This window comes from Mustela putorius, unplaced genomic scaffold (genome assembly GCF_011764305.1).
Source record: "Mustela putorius furo isolate JIRA1106 unplaced genomic scaffold, ASM1176430v1.1 tig00003859_pilon_pilon_pilon, whole genome shotgun sequence".
NCBI classification, from domain to species: domain Eukaryota; kingdom Metazoa; phylum Chordata; class Mammalia; order Carnivora; family Mustelidae; genus Mustela; species Mustela putorius.
This window is the reverse complement of record NW_025422011.1, coordinates 31,218,064-31,240,679: the sequence shown is the minus strand read 5'-3', so window position 1 is coordinate 31,240,679 and position 22,616 is coordinate 31,218,064. Positions and strand designations below refer to the sequence as shown.

Below are 22,616 nucleotides of genomic sequence, written 5' to 3'. Positions count from 1 at the left end.
CTTTCTTGCTGCCGTTTCTTTCTCCTGACTTTTCCTCAGAAAACTCCTAATCACCCAACAAAGCCCAAATTATAATTGCTAGCTCTTCTCTGTGGCATTCTCTGACTGTCTCAGGCAGAAAACACACACACACACACACACACATCTACATGAGAAACAATAACAGTACTGGACTTGTGGTCTGAAGACCTAGATAGAAATCAAAATTATTTCTACTTTCTCTTACTAGTTCTGAGATGTTGGGCAAGTTATCCATCCTATCCGACCGAACCTTCTCCTTACTTCATCTGTAAAATGGGTACTTAATATTACCTCCTGCACTACTGTGATTCTTAATAAGACATCAAGATGGATATGTAGGCAACTCATTGTTAAACTGCTTTTAATTCTGAGCACATTAAACCCTGATGTCTCCCACCCTACCTAAGACTTCCCTTCAGCTGGTGGGTGCACTGCAGGAATCGCCTGGCTCTCCGTCCTTTTGCTCTGTGCCCGCCCCCGGGGACCTACAAAAGAGAGCCACCTGAGTACATGATCCTCCAACCCACCATCATCCCCAGAAAGGTGGTAAAAGCCTTTATGAGTTTGGCCCACTTAGTGAGGTTTGGACACACTGCTCTTATCCAGTGTCCCCCAGTCTGCCCCAGCTTAGAGTAGAGGAAAGAGAACTTTCTTCCCCTCCCATGCCCTTGTGTCTCTGGTGGTTTTCCTTGAATCCTCAATCAGGAAGCTACAGCCAGCCTCCCTGACTGCGGTTCTCATGTGTGGGCACACGGGGCCAGAGCTCTGAGCATCCTGCCCTCTGCTCGCCCTTCCCCCAGGCCTGCCTTTCCCTGCAGCCCTGCCTGCCTGTCTTGCTGTTAACATCGAAGGACAAATGCAGTCCTATATTTCAAAGTCATCGGGCAGATCTGATTAATTTTGGAAATGAACAACACGAAGATTCATCACAAACTTTCAGGTATGAGCAGCAATAAACAAAACCAGAGCATGAGCGCTATTTATTTATTAAAACAGTAAATTGAAGGGAAATGGGCTATTTATTTTGCACGATGTCTTCCACAGAAATAATTGGCTCATTAATCACACTCTCACTGTGGTCACGTTCAGAAGGTCAGGCTCACCGGGGAATTGAAACAGGGACGGTGTGTGCGGTGCCGATGGCGTGTGAAGCCCAGGGAGGCTGGCTCCTGGGGACCCGGGCTTGTCCCGTGGATCCGGTACCACAGGATGGTGGCCGGGCGGCTGGAAGACAGTGTGGCACAAGGGCCACAGATGGGCAGCAGGGGGCCAGAGGTCAAACTCTGGTTCCTGCCACTTCCTGGCTGTATGACCTTGGGCAAGCTGGTTCACCTCCATGCCTTGACTTCATCTATAAAATGATGCTGGTAAGGAACCCAACTTGTAGGGTACCAGGAGCTTGAGTGAGTGGGCCAAGTGCTAGCATGCTTTGTGTTCTTACAGATGTTAGTTGTATTTGCTCTTTTAGTCCAGGCAGAGCCTCAGGCTGGGGCACTCTGGGGTCAATGGAAGCTTGGAGCATAAGGTTACTGGGGCCCCAAGGGAGGCAGAATAGTACAGCAGAGGCTACGAGTTCAGGCTCTGCAGTCAGCCTCCTTGGGTTCAAATCCAACCTCTGTCTCTTACTGGTTATATGTCCTTGTAGAATGATTTGGCTTTTCTGTGCCTCAGTGTTTTCCTCCCTCCCTCCATCATTCCATACTTCCATCTTTGTTTACTTGTCAGAGAGAGAGAGCGAGCACGAACACAAGCAGGGGGGGGGGAAGCAGAGGGAGAGGGAGAAGCAGAGAGCCCAATGTGGGGCTCGATTTCAGGACCCCGGGTTCATGACCTGAGTTGAAGGCAGATGCTTAACCAACCAAGCCAACCAGGTGTCTCAAGAGCCTCAGTTTTCCTAACTATAAAATGGGGGTGATCATAATAGCACTACTTGACAAGATTATAATGAATGTTCAATGAGAAAATAAGTAGAAAGTACCTGCCTCAATGCTTGACCATAGATATAACAAAATACTTGTTATGATGATCATTTTTAGAACCTTCCCGGCCTGTGACTTTCCCCCAGACACCAGGCAAGGTCCAGGCATGCTGGAGGTTAAGCAGACATGCTGAACTTCAGGTCCCTTCCCTGGCAAGGAGGGGAGGGGGCCAGAGCCCCAGGGGATAGGCTGAGGGAAATGCATCTGCAGCAGGGACAGTGCCACAGGGCATAGGGATGTGGATTGGGGATCACTGGTGTCTGAGTGGCACCAGTGTCAAAGGCATGGGGTGGCCATGAGCAGCTTCTCCTGCAGCAGACCTGGGGACTGGCATGAGGGAGGGGACTGGGGCGCACGCAGAGGCAGTGAGGGGATGAGACAGGGAAGGAGGAACGCCAGTATAGAGCACATTAAAGTGGGCCATTGGGGCTCAGTCTCATGGGGGACCCCTTGAACCACTGGGGGATTAGGCCTCACACTTGTGACCCTGAAGGGTGAGGAGGCCCATTCCTCATGGGGGCTTGTTGCTGAGGCCGGAAAGCACGGGCCCGAGCATGTGCTTACGACCAGAGAAGGGTCTCAGGCAGAGACGCGGGAAGCCGCAGGCGCTGTCGGTCTGTGACTGTTAGCAGGTGACCTTCGCGGCCAGCCAGGATGTGGCCAAGTCACTGACAGCTTCTACAAACAAGCATGCCTGTCTTCCAGCGGGGAGGGAGAGGCCCATCTTCTCCCTTCTCTACACAGAGCGGCTGGACCCACAGGCACGGACAGGTGGGGGCTGGGGCTGAGCTGTGGCGCTGCAGGGCTGACTGTCCAGGGCTCAAGATACTAAGAGAGAAGACCTTAGAGCATTACCATGTCCCAGTCACCATTCCATGGGCTTTACACCCATTTATTCATTGCATTTTCACAACCCTGTAAAAACACTCACAGTCTTTAAGGAGAATATGCAGAGACACAAAGAGGTAATGCAGCCTCCTGGGACCATCCCGCTGGTAACTGGGGCTGTCTGACTCAGAGGCCCTGCTCTTGGGCCTTCCTGGCCTACAGCAGGGGTGAGGCGCAGGCAGCGGAGGGGTGGGGCGTGTGGGGAGGGTAAATAAAAGGGCTGCTGGGGAAGGAAGTAGAGGTCGTCCTGTGTAGCAGGAGGCCAGGGTGCTTGCAGGAAGGAGTGCATGTGGGACCTGGTCCGGGCTGGTGCAGAGCTAGGCTCTCAGCCTTCAGCAGCAGGGGGTCGGAATTGCCCGGACCGCTGGTTAAAACCCTGACTCTTTCTGACTCAGGAGCAGCAGGTGGGGCTTGAGAGTTGGGGACCAGACATGGGGTGGGTCTGGCGGTGGATGATGACAGGTGGGTGGCCACGTGGGGAAGGCTCTTGTTTGAATGAGGTGGAGGAGTCCGTGGAGGGAAGGGACAACTCCCTCTTGAGGGGCCTACTTCCCACGTCCACCTCCTGGGGTGGGGAACCCTCCTCTGTGGTTAGATTACTGATCCCAAAAAGGTAGGTGCTGGGGCTGCAGGCCCCTGGGAAAGAGGCCCCCAGAGAGCTTGAGGGGGTGAGTGGGGCTGAAAGTGATCTGGGAAGCATTTCCTCCCCTGAGCCTTACAGCCCGTCACTCACTATTGCTCTGCTAGGAGCCAGAGGGCTGGAGGTGGTGCTGGGGTGTCCTTCAAACTGAGCACGGGAGCTCTCAACCTGAGGAAGGCCTCTTGGGATGGGAAGCTTTTGGAGGGACGGAGGATTGGGTAACAGGCTCTAGGAAAGATGGTTCTATTCTGAGGGTCACTGGCATCCTGAGGGTGGGCCCAGAGGGGTGACTTGGAGCCCTAACTGCATAAGCCATGTGTTATGGGTTCAATTGTGTCCCCGCAAAAGCTCAGAAGTTGTCACTGCTCAGTGCCTCAGAATGTGACCTGGTTTAGAGACAGAGTCTTTACAGAGGTAATCCAGTTAAAATGAGGTCACAACAGTGGGCCCTACTCCAGGATAACCCATGTCCGTATAAAAACAGGACATGTAGCCAGTGAGGCAGACACACACAGAAGGAAGGAGATGTGAAGACCAGGAAGCACACGGCCACCTGCAGCGGAGGAGCGGCCGAGGCTACCAGAAGCCAGGAGAGAGGCTGCAACCAGATCCTCTCGGAAGGAACCAACTCTGCCCGTGCCTTGACTTTGGACTCTCAGCCTCCAGAACCAGGACAGAAAGAACTTGTGTTGTGGCAGCCACCCAGTCTGCGGCCCTTTGATATGACAGCCCCAGGAAACAAATACTCTGCGACACCTGGAAGGAGCCACAGGCTGGGGGCGTCTGCAGGCGAGGGCCATTGCTGGGGGCCTGCGCAAGGGCCCGTTCTGGGAGGTGAGGAGGAGACCCCAGGGGCGGCCAGAGCAGCCTGAAGCACCTCAGCAGGTGCTCCAGGGGCCAGCAGGCAACGCCGCTCTCTCTAGGAATGCTTTCTCCAGAGGCCACGTGTGCGGTGGTACAGGCAGAGGGGGTTTTGCTCAAGCTCCCACTGCTGGCGGGGGCTTCGAGCCTCCTTTCTCGAGGATGAGAGGCAGGAAGAGCGAAGAGCGACACGAACTCCAATGTTCCGAGGACCCAGGCAGGAACCTGCGTGAGCCCCAAGTGACCGCAGAAACCCTCTTCTTAATCAATAGTGTTTTATTGTCAGTTATAAATATTCTCCATCTGTCCCCTATTTACAGTTGCAAAATAGTTTATGACACTATACCATCACCCACCATTCGGCACCTTTCTAGAAACTCCATGAAAATCGCATAGGAAATAAAAAGCTCTTCTGGCGGGGTGGGGTGTGGGGAATCCCACGAACCTGGCTCCCCCCACCCACCAACTCCAAACCACCCGACGCAGACAGCAGGCAGCAGGTGCTACACGGTAGCAAAGGGATGGGCGCAGGTGGCTCCTGGCGGGGTCAGGACGCCAGGCTCCTCAGGACGTTGGTGATGCTCCAGTGCTGGCCGGAGCACCTCTGCAGCACCAGCTGGAAGCCGAACTCCGAGTCGCTGTTCTCCTGCAGCTCCAGGCAGCGCTTGGACTTGCGGTTCTGGATGGGGCCTCCCTAGGGGCCAGGGTAGAGAGGGTCATCAGAGAGGGGTAACATGGGGAGATCTGGGGCACCTCGAGCCCAGGGGCAAGCCAGGGGAAGCCTAGAATTATCAGTGCACCCTGAGGCCCAGAAGCAGAGACGCTCCGAAGGCTAGGGGGGCCAGCATCTCCATGCAGACTCAGGCTCCCTCCTCTGATATGTCGGTCTCCTCCCTCAGCTCCCACAGCTTTCAGGCGGCCACACCAACCTCCTTGCTTTACATCGGGGTTCCTGATATTGAGCAAGCAAGCTGTGTCCTATGTTGGGGGGTCCTTCTGCATGCTTCTGCGGCAGGCCAAGCCCCAGGTATGTTTCAAGGCTCAGCTCCGGCTCCCTCTCCTCCAGAAGCCGTCTCATTTCCCACCTCGCCCCCACCCACGCCTCCCCTCCTCCAGTCCACCCAGCCGGCTGAGTGCTCTTCACCCTGTGCTTTCTCCGGCTCGGCGCTACTGACTGGTGGTGGAATTACTTGTTTCCTTGTCTCTCCCCCATCTACACTGAGAGTTCTAGGTCTTATCAGTTTCTGTGCCCTCAACATCCAGTGAAAAGCCTGGTACCTAATAGATGATTGGTAAATGTTGGTTGTCACGATCCGCAGCGGGGAGAGGGAATGGGTCACAGGACAGGAGAGCGGTGTCAGTTGTTTCAGTCTGGAGGGGCCCTGAGCAGGCCTGGCAGTGGGGAGAGGGAGGCCCCTGCGCCTATGACCACAGCCCACCCCAGCGACATCCTACACCTGCCCCAGTGAACAGCATGCTCTGAGAGGGAGACAGCAAACTTCTACTGTAAGGACGCATGTCCCCAGTCTCCCACTATCCCTGTGGTGCCAAATGACATGTGCCAAGAGAAGAGTAAGACTCAGTTCTCACAGTGACCTAAGAAGCTGGCAGTATGTACACACAGCCCAGAGACCCCACACTGCCATGCTTGGGCGTGTATCTAGCAGAAATCCGGGCACCAAAGACAAGCACCTGAGTGCTTCTGAAACCTGATAGGAAAAAGCTCCCACCTGGAAGCAAACCCAGGCATCCATCAGCAGTATAATGGATCAATGGCCTGTGGTATTCACGCACTGGAACGCTTTACAGCATCAGAAATATACAGACCAGAGCTCCGGTCAAGGTGACTAAGCCTAACAGATGCACCAGCACTGGAGGCCAGGCAGAGAATACACAGAGAATTCCCCATATATGCACCTGCCAGGCAGACAACGCAGGACCAGTGTTAGAGCCAGGATGGGGGTGATCTCTGCGGAGGAGGGACTGGGAAAATGATCGACAGTAGCCAAAGAAGGGGTTCTGGGGTGCTGGTGGTACGCTCCTTCCTGACCTGGAACACAGCTGTTTGCTTTGCTTTAAATCATTGAGTTGAACATTTACATTTGTGCATGTTTTTTTATGTATGTGTGTTATTTTCCAATTAAAAATTTTTGAAAAAACATAGCTCCCTCGGAAGGAACTCTGAACAGTGGGTGAGGGAGTCAGGTAGTGAGAAGCTGGGCGGCAAAGGTGAGCAGAAGAGTGTCTGTGTGTATTCAAGGGAAGAAAGCAGCTCTCTCCTTACTATGCCCCAAGGCCGGCCATGACTCACTGCACCCAAGAGCAGATAGAAAACAGCAAAGGGGAAACCCAAAGAGCAAGCCCATCTGGGGACCCTGGGCTCAGCCTGAGAGACAGCGACATGTGGAGGCGCTGCAGGGGCGGAGGAACGAGTGGCCCTTCGACCAGGGCTCGGAAAGGACCCTGGAGTCCCCAGGTGGAAGACACTCCGAAGGCAGCGCCCCCTGCTCTCATGGGCTCCCTGAAGGACCTCTACTTTGGCCCGGGGCCTCCAAGTATGACGCATGCATACATGCAGCCCTCCTGAACCAGTGTTTTCTTTGCTGAGCTGCTCTGCCCCGGAGCGTTCTCCTCCCACTGAACTTAAATCCTTGTCTTGGGGGCATCCAGTAAGGTACCCCAGATCGTCCCCTGGGGTTCCCGACTTGGGTCTGCTCCTACTTCTCTACCTTTCCCTCTCAATAGGGGAGATGAGGCCCATGTCCCTTGAGGTCTGCATTTTTCTAGTTTAACCGGACCCAGTTCCGTGTGGAACAATTTTGTATGATTTTCCATCCCGGCTGCCCTCCTTTGGACCAACTCCAGTTATTCTGTGTCACTCAGAACTAACTGCCAAGCAGAAGCCATCACCTCGTTTCCACTGGACAAAAGGCTCCTTCAACACAGCCAACTAATTGGCACTTTTGGTGGCCACACCATGCTCCTGGGATGATGATGGCATGACAGTGCCAAGCTGTCCCCTTGGAAGCTGTGGGTCCCCATCCCATTCCACAAAAGGTGGATCTCTGGACCTAGAGGCATCCCTTGCAACATTGCTTGAAGCGAGTCTAGCCCCTCGCGCTGCTGGGCCCAGGTTTCTATGGTTTCCATTTCCGTGGCCTGAGCACGTTTGCTGCCCACACCTGGGTTGGGCCACATCACTGCTGCTTCCTTGGCACATGTGTGGCTGCCCCCCCCGCCCCACTGACGTCCCCACTGGTGGTGCGCCCCAGCCCATGCTGCTAGGAGTGGGGCGGAGGCAGGCCGTGGGTGAGACCAGCCTGGCTCTCTGATTCACAAGGCCTGCCGGCTCTCCTGGCGCTGGCGGGGAGATGGGAAGGGCAGGTCAGCAGATGGCCATGGGCCATGGGCCATGGCCATGGGGGAGCTGCTCCACTGGTTCCACCGTGTCGAGGACCAGACGATCATTTATGTCCTGATTACCAAGGACAAGCAGGAGGAGTCATGGGAAACTGTTTCTTCAGCTCTAAAACAACAAATGTATGTGAGGCTGCTCAAGGTTCAGATGGGGGTGGGGTCTGGAAAAAGTGCATGACAGGCAGGACGGGGGCCAGACCAAGAGCTCACGCTCACTCACTCTGCTCAGGCCCGACTTCTCAGTGTTTCCTCAGGGGCCAGGCTGGGCTTTGCTTGTCAGGGGCTGGGATGCTTCGGCCACCCCCGGATCACTGAACTCGGAAAAACCTGTCCAAAACAGAGAAGGCCGTGGCCTCTCTTCTCCTGTCACCACTCATGCACATTCTATGCCTTCCACAGTGCACCTTGCCAAGCCTGAGAGGGAGGGAGGTCTCTGAGAAGGAAAGTGTTCCTTCCAAGACCCAACTATGACATTTCCCAGGCCCCATCCTGACCCTCAGGGCCCTGGAGACAGGAAATGCAGTGACTCTGGGGCAGAAACAGCTTGTGTGGCCTCTAGGCAGGATGTGGAAGAAACAGAGTGAGGCCAAGAGCTGTGAAGGAGATGGGGCCTCAGTGAGACTGTCTGGGCCTGTCAGGGAAGGTGAGGTATGGGGTCAAGGCCAGCTCCCTCCCTAGAGGCTCCAAGAGGAGAATCTTCTAGAGCAGAAGAGGAAGGCCTGCTTGGAGGCCTCCTTGTGGTACCCTGGAATGTGTCTTGGGAACATGTCTGGGCTATGGGAAGGGGAGGCAGGCAACTCTGGGTGCTGGAGTGAGCCTGGCCACTCCCAGCCTCCCTCCCTTCCTTCTTGGACCTCAGCTTGTCTCACTCAATCAACTCCGGGCTCTCACCCACTCTCAGGGCACATGCTCTTCACCACAATGGCAAAGGAAACTTGCTTTCCTCCATTGGATCTCTTCCTGGTGAGCTCAGCACCCTCGAGAGAGGCCTGCTGCTGTTACTCTCCGCAGCTCTGCCCGCAGGCTCTGTGTGGAGATGGAGCTAATAAGGGTTAGTGCCTATTTCCCAGGTACCTGGCGCCGGGTCAGATGCCCTCCAAGCCCAATATCACGTGGTCCTCATGGGAACTCGGATGGGTGCAGATGGCAATCATCCCCACTTCACAGAATTGGAGACGGTGGCTCCGAAAGGTTGGGACACAGGCCCAGGGTCATGTGGTCTGGAAGTGGTAGAGCCAGGCTGGGAGCCCCATTCACTGTTCCTGTGTGCTGGGCGCGCCACACCATTCCTCCCACCCCAGGCCTGTCTCAAAGCAGCGGTCTCCACTGAGAGCTGTAAGAGCCTCAGTGCCTGGGGCAGAGGAAGGTCATCTTGCCTGGCTTCAGCCTCTGGGGAGCCAGTTTGGGCTAGTTCCTTCGAGGGCTCTTTGCAGACACACGAGCCATCCATCCATCCGAAATTTAATGAGAGCCTACTGTGTGCCTGGAACAGTTCCAGGTCATGGAGATACATGAGTGACTAAGCAGGAAAAGATCTTTGTCTTCACGGAGATGATACTCCAGGAAGGGAAGCAAAGAGTCAATTCTCTGGCATATTAGAAAGCAATGACTCCATACACAAAAATGTAGGGCAGTGCTCTGGGCTGAATGTGAGTCCTTGAAATTCCTGTGTTGAAGCTCTTATCCCCCATGTGATGATATTTGGAGGTGGGGCCTTTGGGACATCTTTTGGCCACGTGGGTGGAGTCCTCGTGAACTAGATTAGCACCCTTATGAGAAGAGACGCAAGAGAGATGATGTCTCCCTCTGCTGTGTGAGGATGGGTGAAAAGGTGCACACACCTGCAGACCAGGAAGAGGGGTCTCAGTAGACACTGCCCGCTGCCACCTTGATCTTGGACCCCCCAGGCTTCAGAGCTGTGAGGAATAAATGTTGGTTGTTTAAGCCTCTCAGTCTATGGTCTTCACGTTCTAGTAGCCTGAATGGCCTCAGACAACCTGGGAAGGGAGCTGGGGAGCGGTGGTGAACAGGTAGCCGCCGAGACAGCCGTCAGAGTGATCCTCGCTGGGAAGGCTCGAAGGAGAGGACAGTCCCTGTGCCCCAGAGCAAGACTCCCATAGTGCAGAGGCCTGATGAATTCAGCAAATGGCACAGAGGCTGGGGAGCAGCTCAGATGTGGAGAGGGAGCAAGAGATGAGGCCCGAGAGGTCCTTGAGGGAGGGGCAGATTGTGTGGGGACTCACAGCCACTGAATGGACTTTGACTCTGAATATGGTGACAAGGGCCAGCCACTGCCGGTCAGACTGATGTGTTCAGTGGTCCACTCTGGCCGCCGTGTGGAGTGGGGAGCGTTGAGCATTGGAGGGAGGAAGGAAGCAGGGAGGCTGTGTGCAGGCTCTGGTCCTCATAGCTGGGGCCCTGCCCGCAGTCCCTGGGCCAGTCCTGGGCTCTGAGGGGCTGGCCCTGCCCTCCAAGGATGGCACTGTCCCTCGGTTTACCAGTCCAGTCAACTAAATTATTTGTGTAATACATACAACTACAGGATGTGGAAACACACAATACTTTTAATTAAAGAATTTAAATAAGGGCAATTACACCTGGCAGGAGAGATGCTCCAGCACACAGAGAGCTTAATTGGAATGGAAACCGAATTAAATATGGAAACAGCATTAAAAAAATCAAAAGCTGAATGTATAGAATGAAGGAGACTAATAATAATTCCTAGAGGTGGGTTCCCAGCCCCCAGCCTAGTTCCTTCTCCTTCTGGGCCTCTGTGGAGTAGTCCTTAGGAAGGGCTTGAGAAGTGCGTGGGTAGAAGCAAAAACACAAGACTCTGCTCCTGGTCTTGGCTCTGGATTTGTGTTTTGCCGTGGTGCCGTGACGATGTGCACAGCAGGGCTGGGGGAGCTGCACTTCAGAACCCCTTCGGCGGAGGCACCTGGGAGCTGACCCCAGATCTCACAGACATGCATCTCTTCTCTTAGTTTCCCCAACTATGTGCCTGTGCCAGCTAGAGGTTTCTTAACTAGACCCGTTCCTCCTGGGGTATAGGCTGGGTACAGATTAGACAGAGTCCCTGGAGGGCTTATTTACTGTGGATCACTTCTGGGTCTACCATGGGGCCCGGAAATGGGCCTTTTTAAGTTCCCAGGTGCTGCTGCTGCTGGCGATGCTGGTTGGGGGACCCCAAACCAGCTGTCACCTTCTCTCCAAGAAGGATGAGGCCTGGCTTGTCACTTGCACTCGGGACCTGAGGAGGAGCAGCTGGAGCACTGGCGCTGAGCACTCAGGCTGCTCTCCTGTTTCCCTCCAAGGTGTTCAGAGGAGGTTGTGTGGACGGACGCCTGTATTCCATAGTCTTCCCTGCTTATTTCAGAGCTCCCGTGCCACTAGCCTCCCTAATGAATTTTCCACAAGCAAGTGGCCCGTGGGTCTTTGGCTTTAAGCATGGTGGGCCTGGGAGTTTCCAGGTTAAGTAGTTAATGATTAGTAATCGGACTTCAAAGCATGGGTGGGACGCAGGCCCTAGCTTAAGAAACTCTGAGATTAAGTCTTTTTGAAGAGGAAAGTGGTCTTTCTGTATTATGAATATTCAGCACTATATTTATTCAATAAGTGCTTTGACATTTATTTTCCTTAAAGGAGACTCACCAGTGCCTGAGTGAGAGTCTGCCTGTGATTTGCTGGGAAGGTCCATTGGACCGAAGACGGGGTAATGGCAATGTCAAGTGCCAAAAAAAAAAATAAGGTGAAGGGGGTTACGGAGATAGCAGTGTGGCTGGAGAGAGCTTGCTGAGGAGGCAGGAATCCAATCAGTTCACACACACCAGTGACCAGCTTGGCAGGGAGACTCCAGCACCAAGTGCCCACTGCAGCTATCCATTGGTTTCTAGATTCTAGAGGCAAGACAAAGGCACCATGGGATGGTGGTTTTGAGCACGGATCCAAGAGGCAGAATTCCTAGATTTGGCCTTGGACAAATGACTTAATCTCTCTGTGCCTCAGTTTCCTCATCTGTAAAATGAGGATAATCAAAGTCCCCACTAGCATTGTCGTGGGGAGTTATGTCCTATTTATAAAGCAGTTACAATACTATGTGGCACCTAGCAAGAATCATATAAACGTTGGATAATAAATTTAAAAATCTTACTCAGGTCTGAATAGGGGGACCTGAGCCATCATACCTGCTCCTGGCTACTGATCTCTGTGGCATGAGCAGGAGAAAGGGGGGGTGTGCTGACTGCCATACACTGAAAATCACAAACTTCTAGGGCCCACGCAAGGCTCTGACAGTCCTTCAAAACCGGACAGTTCCACATTTGCCCCTCCATATGACATGGAAATGAAAAGGTATTTTATTCCAGAGCCATGATGAAATATCCGATTATAGTCTTTTCTTTTCAGTACAAAAGGTTCTCGAAGTCGGACTTCTTGACAGCGACTGGGGATCAGAGCAGGAGAAAAGTCAAGGACTCCTCCTCCTTGCGTGTTGGGAAATTCTTTGGCAGCATTAGCCATGCTCCTTGGGAAATGTGTTCTGCAACTAGGTTCTTTTTTTTGAGTGGGTTACTCGTCTTGCATCAAATTATCAAATTAGACCCCACAAATCAGAGCCAATCATCATGGACATGGAGGGTTGGCTCTGCACTCAGCTGTCTTCCAGGCAGTGTCCTCAAACTCTTGAAAATTTCTTCTCTCTTGGCATTAACAGACAACTCTCTTGTTATCCTTGATGTTCCCCATTTGGAAAATGCATAAATACTTCACAGAGAATGAGGCGAGCACAGGGGCTCAGGTGTGGGGACAGCTAACCATGGGAACACTGATCTATGTGCACTTGGACTCCCAGAGGGGCCCTCCTGCCATTGCCACCAAAGAACCCAAAAGCCAGGAGGTGTGACGGTGCACTCCCCAGTTTGGAAGCAGCACGAAATACAGTCTGAATATCCCGATGTTTCATGAAAGCCCCATTTTAAAAAATATTTACACCAATTTGTACTCTAGTCTGCACGGTATGCATACATTTCCACCTCCCTACTTCAAATCTGAGGTTAGAGAAAGAAGTACATTTTCACCCTACAATTTTGAGCGCCCCACTTAACACATGTCCATTTTGCAGTTGGGATGTACCACCCTCTGAAAGTGTTCTTTGCCGGAACAAGGGATTTCTCCAACTAAACAGGGGCCTCTATTAGGTTGAAATGTCCTTTTTCAGTGTGCACACATGTGTGCAAGGAGAGAAATCACTGGTAAAATTTTGTCCATCTTGAGTTTCTCACAGACCTGCCTTGAGACCTGGTATGCAGGAGGCCTCTGGTTAATATTTGTGGATTTTTTGAAAAAAGAAAGAAATCCTTCATTCGTTAATAGCACGTTGCAGGGCTCCTCTGTCTCAGCTCTCCATCAGGTGCTGGAGACCCTGGACACGTAAGACAGCCTGACCTTCTGGTGTCATGGTTGATGGAAGAAAAGGACGTGGAAATAATGGAAAAACAATTGCAGAAAGTAAGGTGAAGGTGGCCCTCATACATGGAGTTCAGATCATTCTCGAACTTGTCCAGTATTTGCAAGTCCCCACTCAGAGCCAACAGGGCTAGACTGCTTTCCAGTGCATATGGCAGCCCTTCAGCTGTTAGAAGGCAGAGCTGAGATGTTTCTGGTCTTCTGGGTCCAACAGTCTGCATTGCTTCAACCATGCATTTAGGTAGGTAGGTAGAATTTAAGGAGGTTGGACCTTAGAAGACTCACATCGTAACCCCCCTCCTACGGCAAGAGTCCCGTTACAAGCATCTTGAGAAGGCTCCAGCATTTGCTTCACCATTCAAAGGAATGGTAATCGGGGCAGGGTGCATCTCATTACCATGGAGAGGCGGTCTGTTCTGTTGCTTGGCAGGTGTCCTGCCACAAAGTTCTCTGCGTACTCCCTCTCCTTCCATGGGTGCCGGGCTCACTGACTAAAGGCCTCTTTCACTAACTCTTCATCACCAAATCTCAGAATCCCCCAAATCTCAGTATGTGGGATACTCTCAGAAGATTGAAAGCCTCCATAATTTATAGGTATCAGTTTAGGACATTCTTTATACCAGGAGAAATCACAAGCTAGAGGAATTGCAGAGGCAATAACGACGACGTCTGGTGGTCTTGAAATTCTATCACGTGTTGATGTGGGAAATGTTAGCCCTCTAGGCACAGGTATGTGCCATGAGAGGGATGATGCTGGCTGCCCACCGACTGTTCTGCAAACCCAAAGCCTAGGGTGGTCCTGGATGCATAATCTCCCCCCACCCCACAACTCCCTTCATTTCATCCATCACTACTTCCAACAGACCACAGCAATGTCTCAAAGTCCCCCCAACAGCTATCTGGCTCCATGACCCCATGACAACTGAGTCTGCTCCATCTCTCACGGGAATAATGGGTCAGCCCCCTAACTTATTTCCCTGTCTCTTTTATCTCGGTCCATCCTACACTCTGGTATCAGAGGGATTCAGACCCCCTCGTGGCAAGCCATGGCTTAAGATATCCCCTGGATCCTCCCTTTGCTTTTAAGGTGAAGTTGAATTTGTTGAAATGGGTTTCAACAATTACCATTCTCTGCACCCAGACTGACTCTTATGTCTGATCTCTCTCATGTTCCTTTGGAAATTCCAAGTTCCGCCCGCACCAACGTTGGATTTCTGTTCCTCAAACATGCACTGTTTTTTCTTGCCTTTGCCCAGGCTGAGCCTCGACATGGGATGTTCTCCCTTTTTACACCTGGGAACTGTCCTACCAATTTCAAGAACCGGATCAAAGAAGCCTTGAATGTGAAACCATCCTGGAGCCCATCAAGCCGGGGTCCTGGCACACCACACCTCCCTCATTTCTGGTCTCATTGTCTATTCGGTTGCATGTTTATCTGCTCAGGAGCTCCTCTAGGGCAGAGGCCGTGTCTGCCTCCTCTCTGCATCCCTCCTGCGCAACCCCCGTGCTCAATGAATGTTTGATGAATGACTGAAGGAAAGAATGTTCATCATCAGAAAATGGCTCATCAAAGCCCCGTGCATCAGCATTGCCAAAAGATGTTTTCATCAAGTGTGGTTGCTCAGTGTCAGTATCTCACGCTGTCCTGATTCATCCTGAGCATCGGAAATTCAGAAGAGCTTGCAGGGGATAGAAGAAAGGCATTTTATTTGTTAAACAGAAAATCAGGGTATGAGATGGAACGCTAAGATGTGCAAATGCCTGTCTTCTTTGTGGGAGAACCTGGGAGAAATGCACTAGATTATTTTGAAATTAATTCAGCCTGAATGTCTGCGGAGTTTAAATGCAGCCCTCAGGAGAGTAAATAATGCAGAATGTGAAACCAGAAAAGAGATTTGAGATGCACCAGCAAAAGCTTCTTTCAGCCCAACTTCTGCACCCGATCATTCTACTTGGTAGGGTCTCTATGTAATTTGCAAAGATTAAAACCTGTTGCAAGAGAATTAGCCCAAGCACATGATTTAATCACGCAAGAGGCTTCCAGCCTCCGCTGGCCTTGTCAACAGTAGTTCCTAACCTGTGAGGGCTTGTGGACAGATTCCAGGTTGCTTGACAAATATCAGTTATTTTGCCTTAAACAAAAATTTCACGTACATTAATCTTTAAAATATCAAGCGAGAGTGGCTGCTCTGGGTTTGCAAATTAGGGATTTAAAAATGTGATTTCCAAAGAGTTCTTCTTGGGAGGAGGATCAAAGGTGGGACTGCCAAAGCACCCTGAGAGTTTAATTGGATATATGTGTAAGTGGCTGAAAACTGCTCCAGGATTCCACGTCCAAAACACTGCCTGCTTTGCTGGTCACCGTGTCCTTTCAAGTAGGAGTCACGTGAGGCTGCCTGTTCCAGGCCACGCACTGAGATGAGGAAAGGAAAGAGCTGGATTTGGGGGTGTCTTTGCCTTGAGGATGCCTCTTTTAGGGATATGTTCCTTTGTTTGCCCCAGTCAGTGATGGACAGAGGAGCTGACGGCCAGCCAGAACCACCGAGGCCTCTGGAAAGGGAGAGGAGTCACCTCAGCCTGAGCCTTGGGGCATGTCTGTCTGGGAGGGTTGGAAAAAAGGTCTATGTGCCCGTGCGTGGGGCTGGGCTGTGAAGCAGCCTGGGTTCGGGCGCAGCCAGCCTATTTGAACTCGAGCTCCATCTCTCGGGCTGCATGACCTTGGACAGGCGAACTTTATCTTGTTTCACTGTTTTGGTTATGGAACTGCTTGGCTTACTAACACCGCACTTCCCAAGGCTGAGGCTCTACCGAGCGCTGTTTCCCGAGTGATTCTGGAGTTCCTCCAAGGAATGAGGCTTTGCAAAGGGGTCAGGAGCTCACTCCAGTTCAAGAGCACTTACCCAAGTGACATAGGATCCCCAGAGCATCAGGTGCCTGGCTGGCCCCTGGCCTCCTGGGGCTATTCCAGAAGCCCTGCTCCTCCTCCTTCTCCCTGCCAGTTGAAGCGGCATTTACTTGTCCATTAGAGGCCTCCCAGCCACACCTGTCAAGCTGCCCAGCCCATACCACCAGAAGCTGGGCTCCCTGGGGCAGCCTCAGACCTTGCCCCAAGAGGAGATCTTGGTGGCCAGGCAGGGCCCTAAGGACCCCAGGGTCACTCACGGAGAAGAGGGGAGGAGGGAATGGCTACATGTTCAAATTGCATTTTAGCCTCCTGCTAGCTTTTCTGTCTGCCTCTCCCCCAACCCCCTTCTACAATTTCCCCCTTCCCATTCGACTCCACAGTCTCTAACACAGGGGCATTCCAAAGCCCGAACCTAAATAGGCCAGTCCCCTGCTCTCCATTTTCACTCCCATAAACTCCAGGCCCATGGTGTCCATGACCTGGCCCAGCTACTCTTCCAGGCTCCTCTGCTGCTACCCTGCCCCCACCCCCAGGCCCTGCAGGTCCCGGCCACACCTGGCTCTCCTCAGCTCTCTGAATACAGCTGGGGTTTGAGGCTCCACAGCTTTTGTGCATGCTGTTCCCTCTCCCTGGAACACCCTTCTCTACTTACATATGGCGCAAGCTCCTACGCACTCTTCAAGGTGAAATACCGTCTCTTCTGGAAGGCCCTCAGCCCTGCTCCAGCTCCCCACCCACCACCTTCCTGTGCCATTTCCTTTCTAGTTCCCAGGGGCCCAGCAGGCCTGGCTGAAGGCAGCAGAGAGTGGCCTGACGTAAGCCCCAGCACGGAGCCTCCGGACGGGACGATCTCCCTCTCACCTTGGCAAAGTCAGTCCCACTCACCTTCCCGGGGACACACAGGTCCCTTTTTCTCTGTTGCCTCCAGGCTGCAGGCATGTGGCCTCTATCTTTCATATGTGGCCTCTAGCCTGAGCTGGGAAAGGACAGCCACTTGGCCACAGAGCACGCACCCAGCCTGCGTCCCTGACCCTATGCTGCCGGCCCTCTCTCGGCCTCTCCATGTAAAGGAGGGCCGCAAGGGAAATGTAGCCGCGGCCCATGTCACTCAGGGCTACACAGCCTGTGGACAGGTGACAAAGGCAGACCATGGAGGTGAGACAGCTGTTTCAGCCAGAGGGAGCCACGAGGAAGCTGTGCCCCATGTTCTCCAACCTCAGCCCCGACCCTGACCTTCTCCCAGGTGCTGCTACAAACATGCCCCGACTGGAAGTAGAGGAGAATGTAGAATAATATGTGCACAGGCACCCCCAGGCCCATGCTGGCCTGCTATTTACCATCTTTGCATCTGTGTTTTCTCCCGTGAAACGTGGGGGGATGGTCCCTGCATGCGCAGCTGTGGTGAGGCTTAACTGAGCGGCGAGGTGTCCCCCGCTTACAGAGTTGGGCACTTAGGGAGCACTCTATGAAGGCTGGCTGTTGCTCTTACGGGGACGGATATTTACAGTTTACAGTGCTCGGCGAAGGTCACGTGAACAGGAAGGAGTACCGCTGCAGACCCAGCCGAGACTCCGAGTGGCCGCACGCATCTCCTACCTGCCCCCAGAAGCCCATTTGGCTCCCTGTTCTGCTCCCTAGCAGCTGCTGCCCCAGGGTCACAAAACCCTCAGCGGGGGCTCTTGCTCTCCAACTAGCTCCTAAATTTATGACCTTGTTTTGAACTCAGTATTGATGTTCCCACTCATCATCTAGGACCCGACTCAGTCCTCTGGTTGTACATACCCAGGTCACAGGACCAAGGCTGCCCATACCCGTAGAATATGGCGTGGCTGGGGCCCCCACTTCCCTGCCCCTCCCACCAGGGGAGAGTGACTACACAGCCTCTTCCAGCCCCCAAGAGCCTCCTCCCCAGGAGGAGCAACTTGCTGGGAAGCTTGGGTCGGGGTCCTGCCACTCAGTCCCACAAATACAGACATTCCCTTTCTGACTTCCCTGGAGGCATCCCCCACATACAGTCCCCGATGCCTGAGAGCGAGGCGGGTTCCTCACTTCCTGTTCTGAACACTTCCTCTGCATCCCCTGGGTGGTGGGTGTCCCTGCCTATTGAGGGAGACCAGCCCTAACTTAGCAGATGCCCTGGGGGCTGGGATGCCTCTGGGCTGAGGCAAAGGTTCTCTTCAAAGTGGGGTCACTGTGGGCTGTCTCCAGTTGGGCCTCTTGATCTTTGGGCTACATTTTATAATCGGGTCAACGGAGAGCAAGGAGTCAAATATGGGCCTTAGAACTGATGGAGACTTAACACGGGAATGCTGTGTCCACATGCCCTGAGGAAGCCTTCTCTCCTAGAGCAAGACCATCACAGCAGAGTGGGGCATGGGTCAGGGATGCCTCAGCACTGCCTACACCTGGGACACTGGGCTTCATCTAGGGAGAGAGAATGTGTGGAGGAGAAAGGTGAGGGTTTAAAGTCAGAGTGGCCAGAGTCTAAGTCCCAGCCCTGCTCCTTACTGGGTGACTTTGGGCAGATGACTCCCTCCCTCTGAGCCTATTTCCTTATGTCTACGAATTAAATAAAATGATAGTAAAAACAACAACCACAATTTCCCCTTTAGAGCCAATATTAGGAGATAGTGAGCTAACCATGGATGCGAAATCCCTGGCCCAGAGTAGGTCCCCAGACAATCCCGGGAGTTGGCCCTGAGTCACAGGCTCCCCGCACCATGTCCCCTTCCGCCCCCCCCCCCCCCGCAGGCTCTGGGGCCCCTGTGGACTTCCTGCTTGCTCTACACTCTGGCTACTCTCGCCAGCGGCTCGGGGGCTCTTACCTGAGAGAACTGCCAGTGGAGCTTCATCCTCTTGGCTTTGGCGTAACTGCACTCGATGAGCCGAGGCCGACTGTTGACGTCCACCAGGCACCGGTTGTCGTCGTCGTCGACCGTGGGGCTCAGGATGCCCACGTGGATCTGCTGACTGCTGGTGTAGTACACGTTCTGTGGGGCGGGGCAAGAACTCCGGTAAGCGTAATGACGTAATGACTAATGACGGAGAGATGGGAGGGTCCAGGGGAGGACCCTGGACTGCTCCCTGGGCTGCTGGCAAAGGTAATACAAGCCTGTGGGCTTCACACGATTTTCTGTTGCAGTGGACAGGAAAGCTTTTTACATCCTGATCCAGGATAGTCTCTGGTCCGCGTGTAGAACTGAGACAAAATTTTCGAGACCCGAAACTTAGTCTTACCATAGGCAGTGCAATCTGGTATTTTCCATTCTATTCTTTCCCTGAAAAGCATTGGTCATAAACTTTTAAATTGATTTCACCACCCACAGTTTAAAAAACATGGCTTGGATCCATGATTGCAGGCTTGCTGATTTCCTCCCTCCATAAATGTTTTGTACAAGATTTGTGCTTGGCCTGTAGATACGAAGCAAGAGACCCGTGCCAGGCCTTAGGCAGTTCAGAGTCTTGTGTGATCCGAGACACGGAACATAAAATTTCCATCCAGATTACAACTGTGTAGAGCAAGGGTTGGCAAACTTTTTCTTAAAGGGCCGGGTGGAAAATATTTTTGGCTCTGCAGTGTGTTGGGTGGTCCCTAAGGCTGCTGCCAGATTTGGTGATTCAGTAGGACTCCCTAGACTGCCCATATTTGTACTCACAATCATGATTTCTTATAGGAAAAGGATATAAGTTTTATCAGCAAAGGGAAAAGGCACATAGGGCAAAGTCAGGGGAAAACCAGGTGCCAGCTCCCCAGGGTCCTCTCCTAGAGGTCATACAGGTTGTGCTTAATTCCCCCAGCAAGGAGCTGAGACAACACAGGTGAGATGTTTTCTACTCTATAAACTGAGCTGGATTTTGTTTGTTTGTTTTGTTTTGTTTTGTTTTTTGTTTTTAATCAGGGCTGGCCACATAGGCAGCCTCTGCCTGGTATATACCCATATTCCAGACTCCCAGGAGCAAAGCAGGTGTTTAGCATAAACCTTATTATTTGTATAGTCTGATTGGGCATAGCAAGCTACTCTTACACACCTGGGAATGGTGGGAACCCTTTTGAAATACAGGTTCTCAGATGCCTGTCAAGGGCCACCATGGTAAGCAGATCTTTCAAAGGACACAGTCAGGCCTGCTGTGTTAACTCTTTTCTGCCCAGAGGGCCATACTGTCTGAAAACTCAACTCTGCCATCGTAGCCTGAACACAGCCACAGACAATATGTAAATGATGGCTGTGCTCTGAGGATGCTTCATTTACAATAACAAGGGCTGTGCACAGGCTGTAGATTACTAGCCGTGGTCTAGAGGAAAGCCACATGATCTCTGACCTTCAAAGTTTTCAGTCACTTCTGTGAAGCGGTTCCCCAAAAGGGCTCTGAGTGGACAAGTCGTAGGGTTCTGTGAGCTTTTCTCTTCATGTTATAAAGAAATTAACATCCCCTCCCCTTAGGATTAGGCCCCATGGGCAAATTGAGATAGTATATTTCTTTGCTTGAGGTTAGAGTTAGGGTGGGCCCTCTTATTATCTTCGTATATTAAACAATTCACACTGGTAAATATTTTTGATTCATTCCAAATGATAAAATAAGTCATTTCTTGTTTTAATAGAAGAGGGTGGTTGACAAGGACTTTTAAACATGAGTACATGACAAAAAAGGGACTGTGGGGTGAGAAGGGCAGTGCGGGGAAGGAAGTAAGGGGTGGTTCTTGGGGGGCATGTTCTTCCTGACCCTTGGAAGTCCAGGGAGGGCATGGAGAGGCAGGCGGGGTTACCCTTCAGACCTAAGAAGAGCCTCAGGCCAGTGTATGACTCAAGGCCCCAACAGGAAACAGATGACACACTCAGGGTCGTAGAATCCAAGGAGGGTATAATAAAGGCATAATGCTCCATGGTGTGGATAGGATGTAAGGGAACCACAGAGATTGTAGAGTTCCCTGAGGATAACAACATGGAGCTGTTACCACTCCCAGACCCAAAGGGATGAGAGAAGAGAGCTGTTACAAGACTCTGTAATAGGAAAGTTCTAGAGAGAGGGTTGACTTGCAAGAAGGCTTCAGGGTGGGAGGGGCTTGGGGATAATGGCGAGTGGTGGTGAATAAACACTTCAACTTTACTCTCCCCTCCCCACTCTGTTCTTTTTCTGGGTCAGCCCATTGGTAGAACCCAGCTGGAAGCCAAAGAACATGGGAGCCCATTGAAACATTCCATAAATTCAGCCTCCTAGGGTAGAAGGGGAAAGATGGAGAGTGGATCTGGAGAGATGAATAGGAGACGCTCAGATAATCTTATAAGTTATCAGATTTGGTGAATCCATGGAAATTGGCATTAAATTACTAAGATGATTGATTTTTCCCATAATAGAGGTGAAGAATCATAGTGATCAAAGTTCTGAGCCCAGGCCAAATGTGGAATGCCTAGATTCAGTGTGGAAATATGACCGGAACAGAGGCAAGAGGAGCCTATTCAACACCTATATTGGGTAAGGGACTCTCCATTGTGTGGCCTGGGTTTCCGGTTCACCACCAAGGAAAGCCGATGACCTGCTGTGGCTTCCGGTTTATTGGAGGTGATGGAAAATACGATGTCAGGATTTAGGAAGTTAAACAGATGCTGTTAGGCATCTAATCCATCCATCCATCCACCATCCACCATCCACCCACCCTCCATCCATCCACCAATCTCTAAGTTGAGATCTGAAGATAACAGAGATGAGAGAGCCATGCTCCCTCCCCTGGAGGATCCAACAGCCACGATGGGGACACTAACATATCAGGAAATAATGGCTCTAAACACTAATATGAGCATTGTTTCTGTTTCCTCCACTGGCCTCTCCCGACTCTTGGTACTTTGAAAAGAGAAATAAAAACTCACCACCTCCAGAAAGGCTTCTGTGAATGTGCCAAAGCCTAGAGCCCCCACCTGCCACCCGGGCCTCTTTCCAAGAGTACAGAGCATTCCCTTGCGTGGAATGCAACCACGTTCTGTCCTCAGGACACGGGGCAGCTCTTTGTCACCCTGCACACCAGGACCCAGATTTCCTGAGGCTCAGGAGTGTGGGCTGCCCGACCAGGACTGCCAGGAAGCAGTTACTGATACACCCCTCCCCTTCCTTCATCCCTGTCATCAGGGCTTGACGGCGGTCTCCAGGCCAGTTTCTGTAGACACAAGCAGCTACCCAGGTAATGGCAGAAATCAGTTTTGTTCACTCAGCTTCCAGAAGTGCCTGGGGGAGACGCTCTGAGAGCCTGGCGTGCACTTACTAGCTGGTTTGGCTGTCACTGGACCTGCTTCTTGCTCCAGAGGCTGGGCAAATCCTAATAGGGACAGATAGTTGTTTGTTACTGAAAAGCAAACACAAAAGTGCCTCTTGGGGGCGGAGCCCCCAAGCTGGCGGATCAGAGAGAGTGATTTGGCAGAGGCAGAGGCTCTGTGATTCAGCAGAGGCTCTG

At 52.3% G+C, this 22,616-nt stretch overlaps 1 protein-coding gene across 2 annotated transcripts in view; it reads right to left on the bottom strand.

Moving 5' to 3' along the window:
• Positions 1-22,616, bottom strand: part of GALNT18 (polypeptide N-acetylgalactosaminyltransferase 18) — a 350,253-nt gene that overhangs the window by 6,192 nt on the left and 321,445 nt on the right. Inside the window, exons 10-11 of one of the 2 annotated variants that reach the window (XM_004751990.3) lie at positions 19,000-19,164; positions 4,648-5,083 (exon numbers count right to left, since the gene is read on the bottom strand). In XM_004751990.3, the coding sequence (XP_004752047.1) occupies positions 4,937-5,083; positions 19,000-19,164 (312 nt within the window). In that variant the 3' untranslated portion in view covers positions 4,648-4,936. Of the gene's footprint in view, positions 1-4,647; positions 5,084-18,999; positions 19,165-22,616 lie in introns of those variants that run through there. The other variant, XM_013055819.2, reaches the window with a different exon arrangement.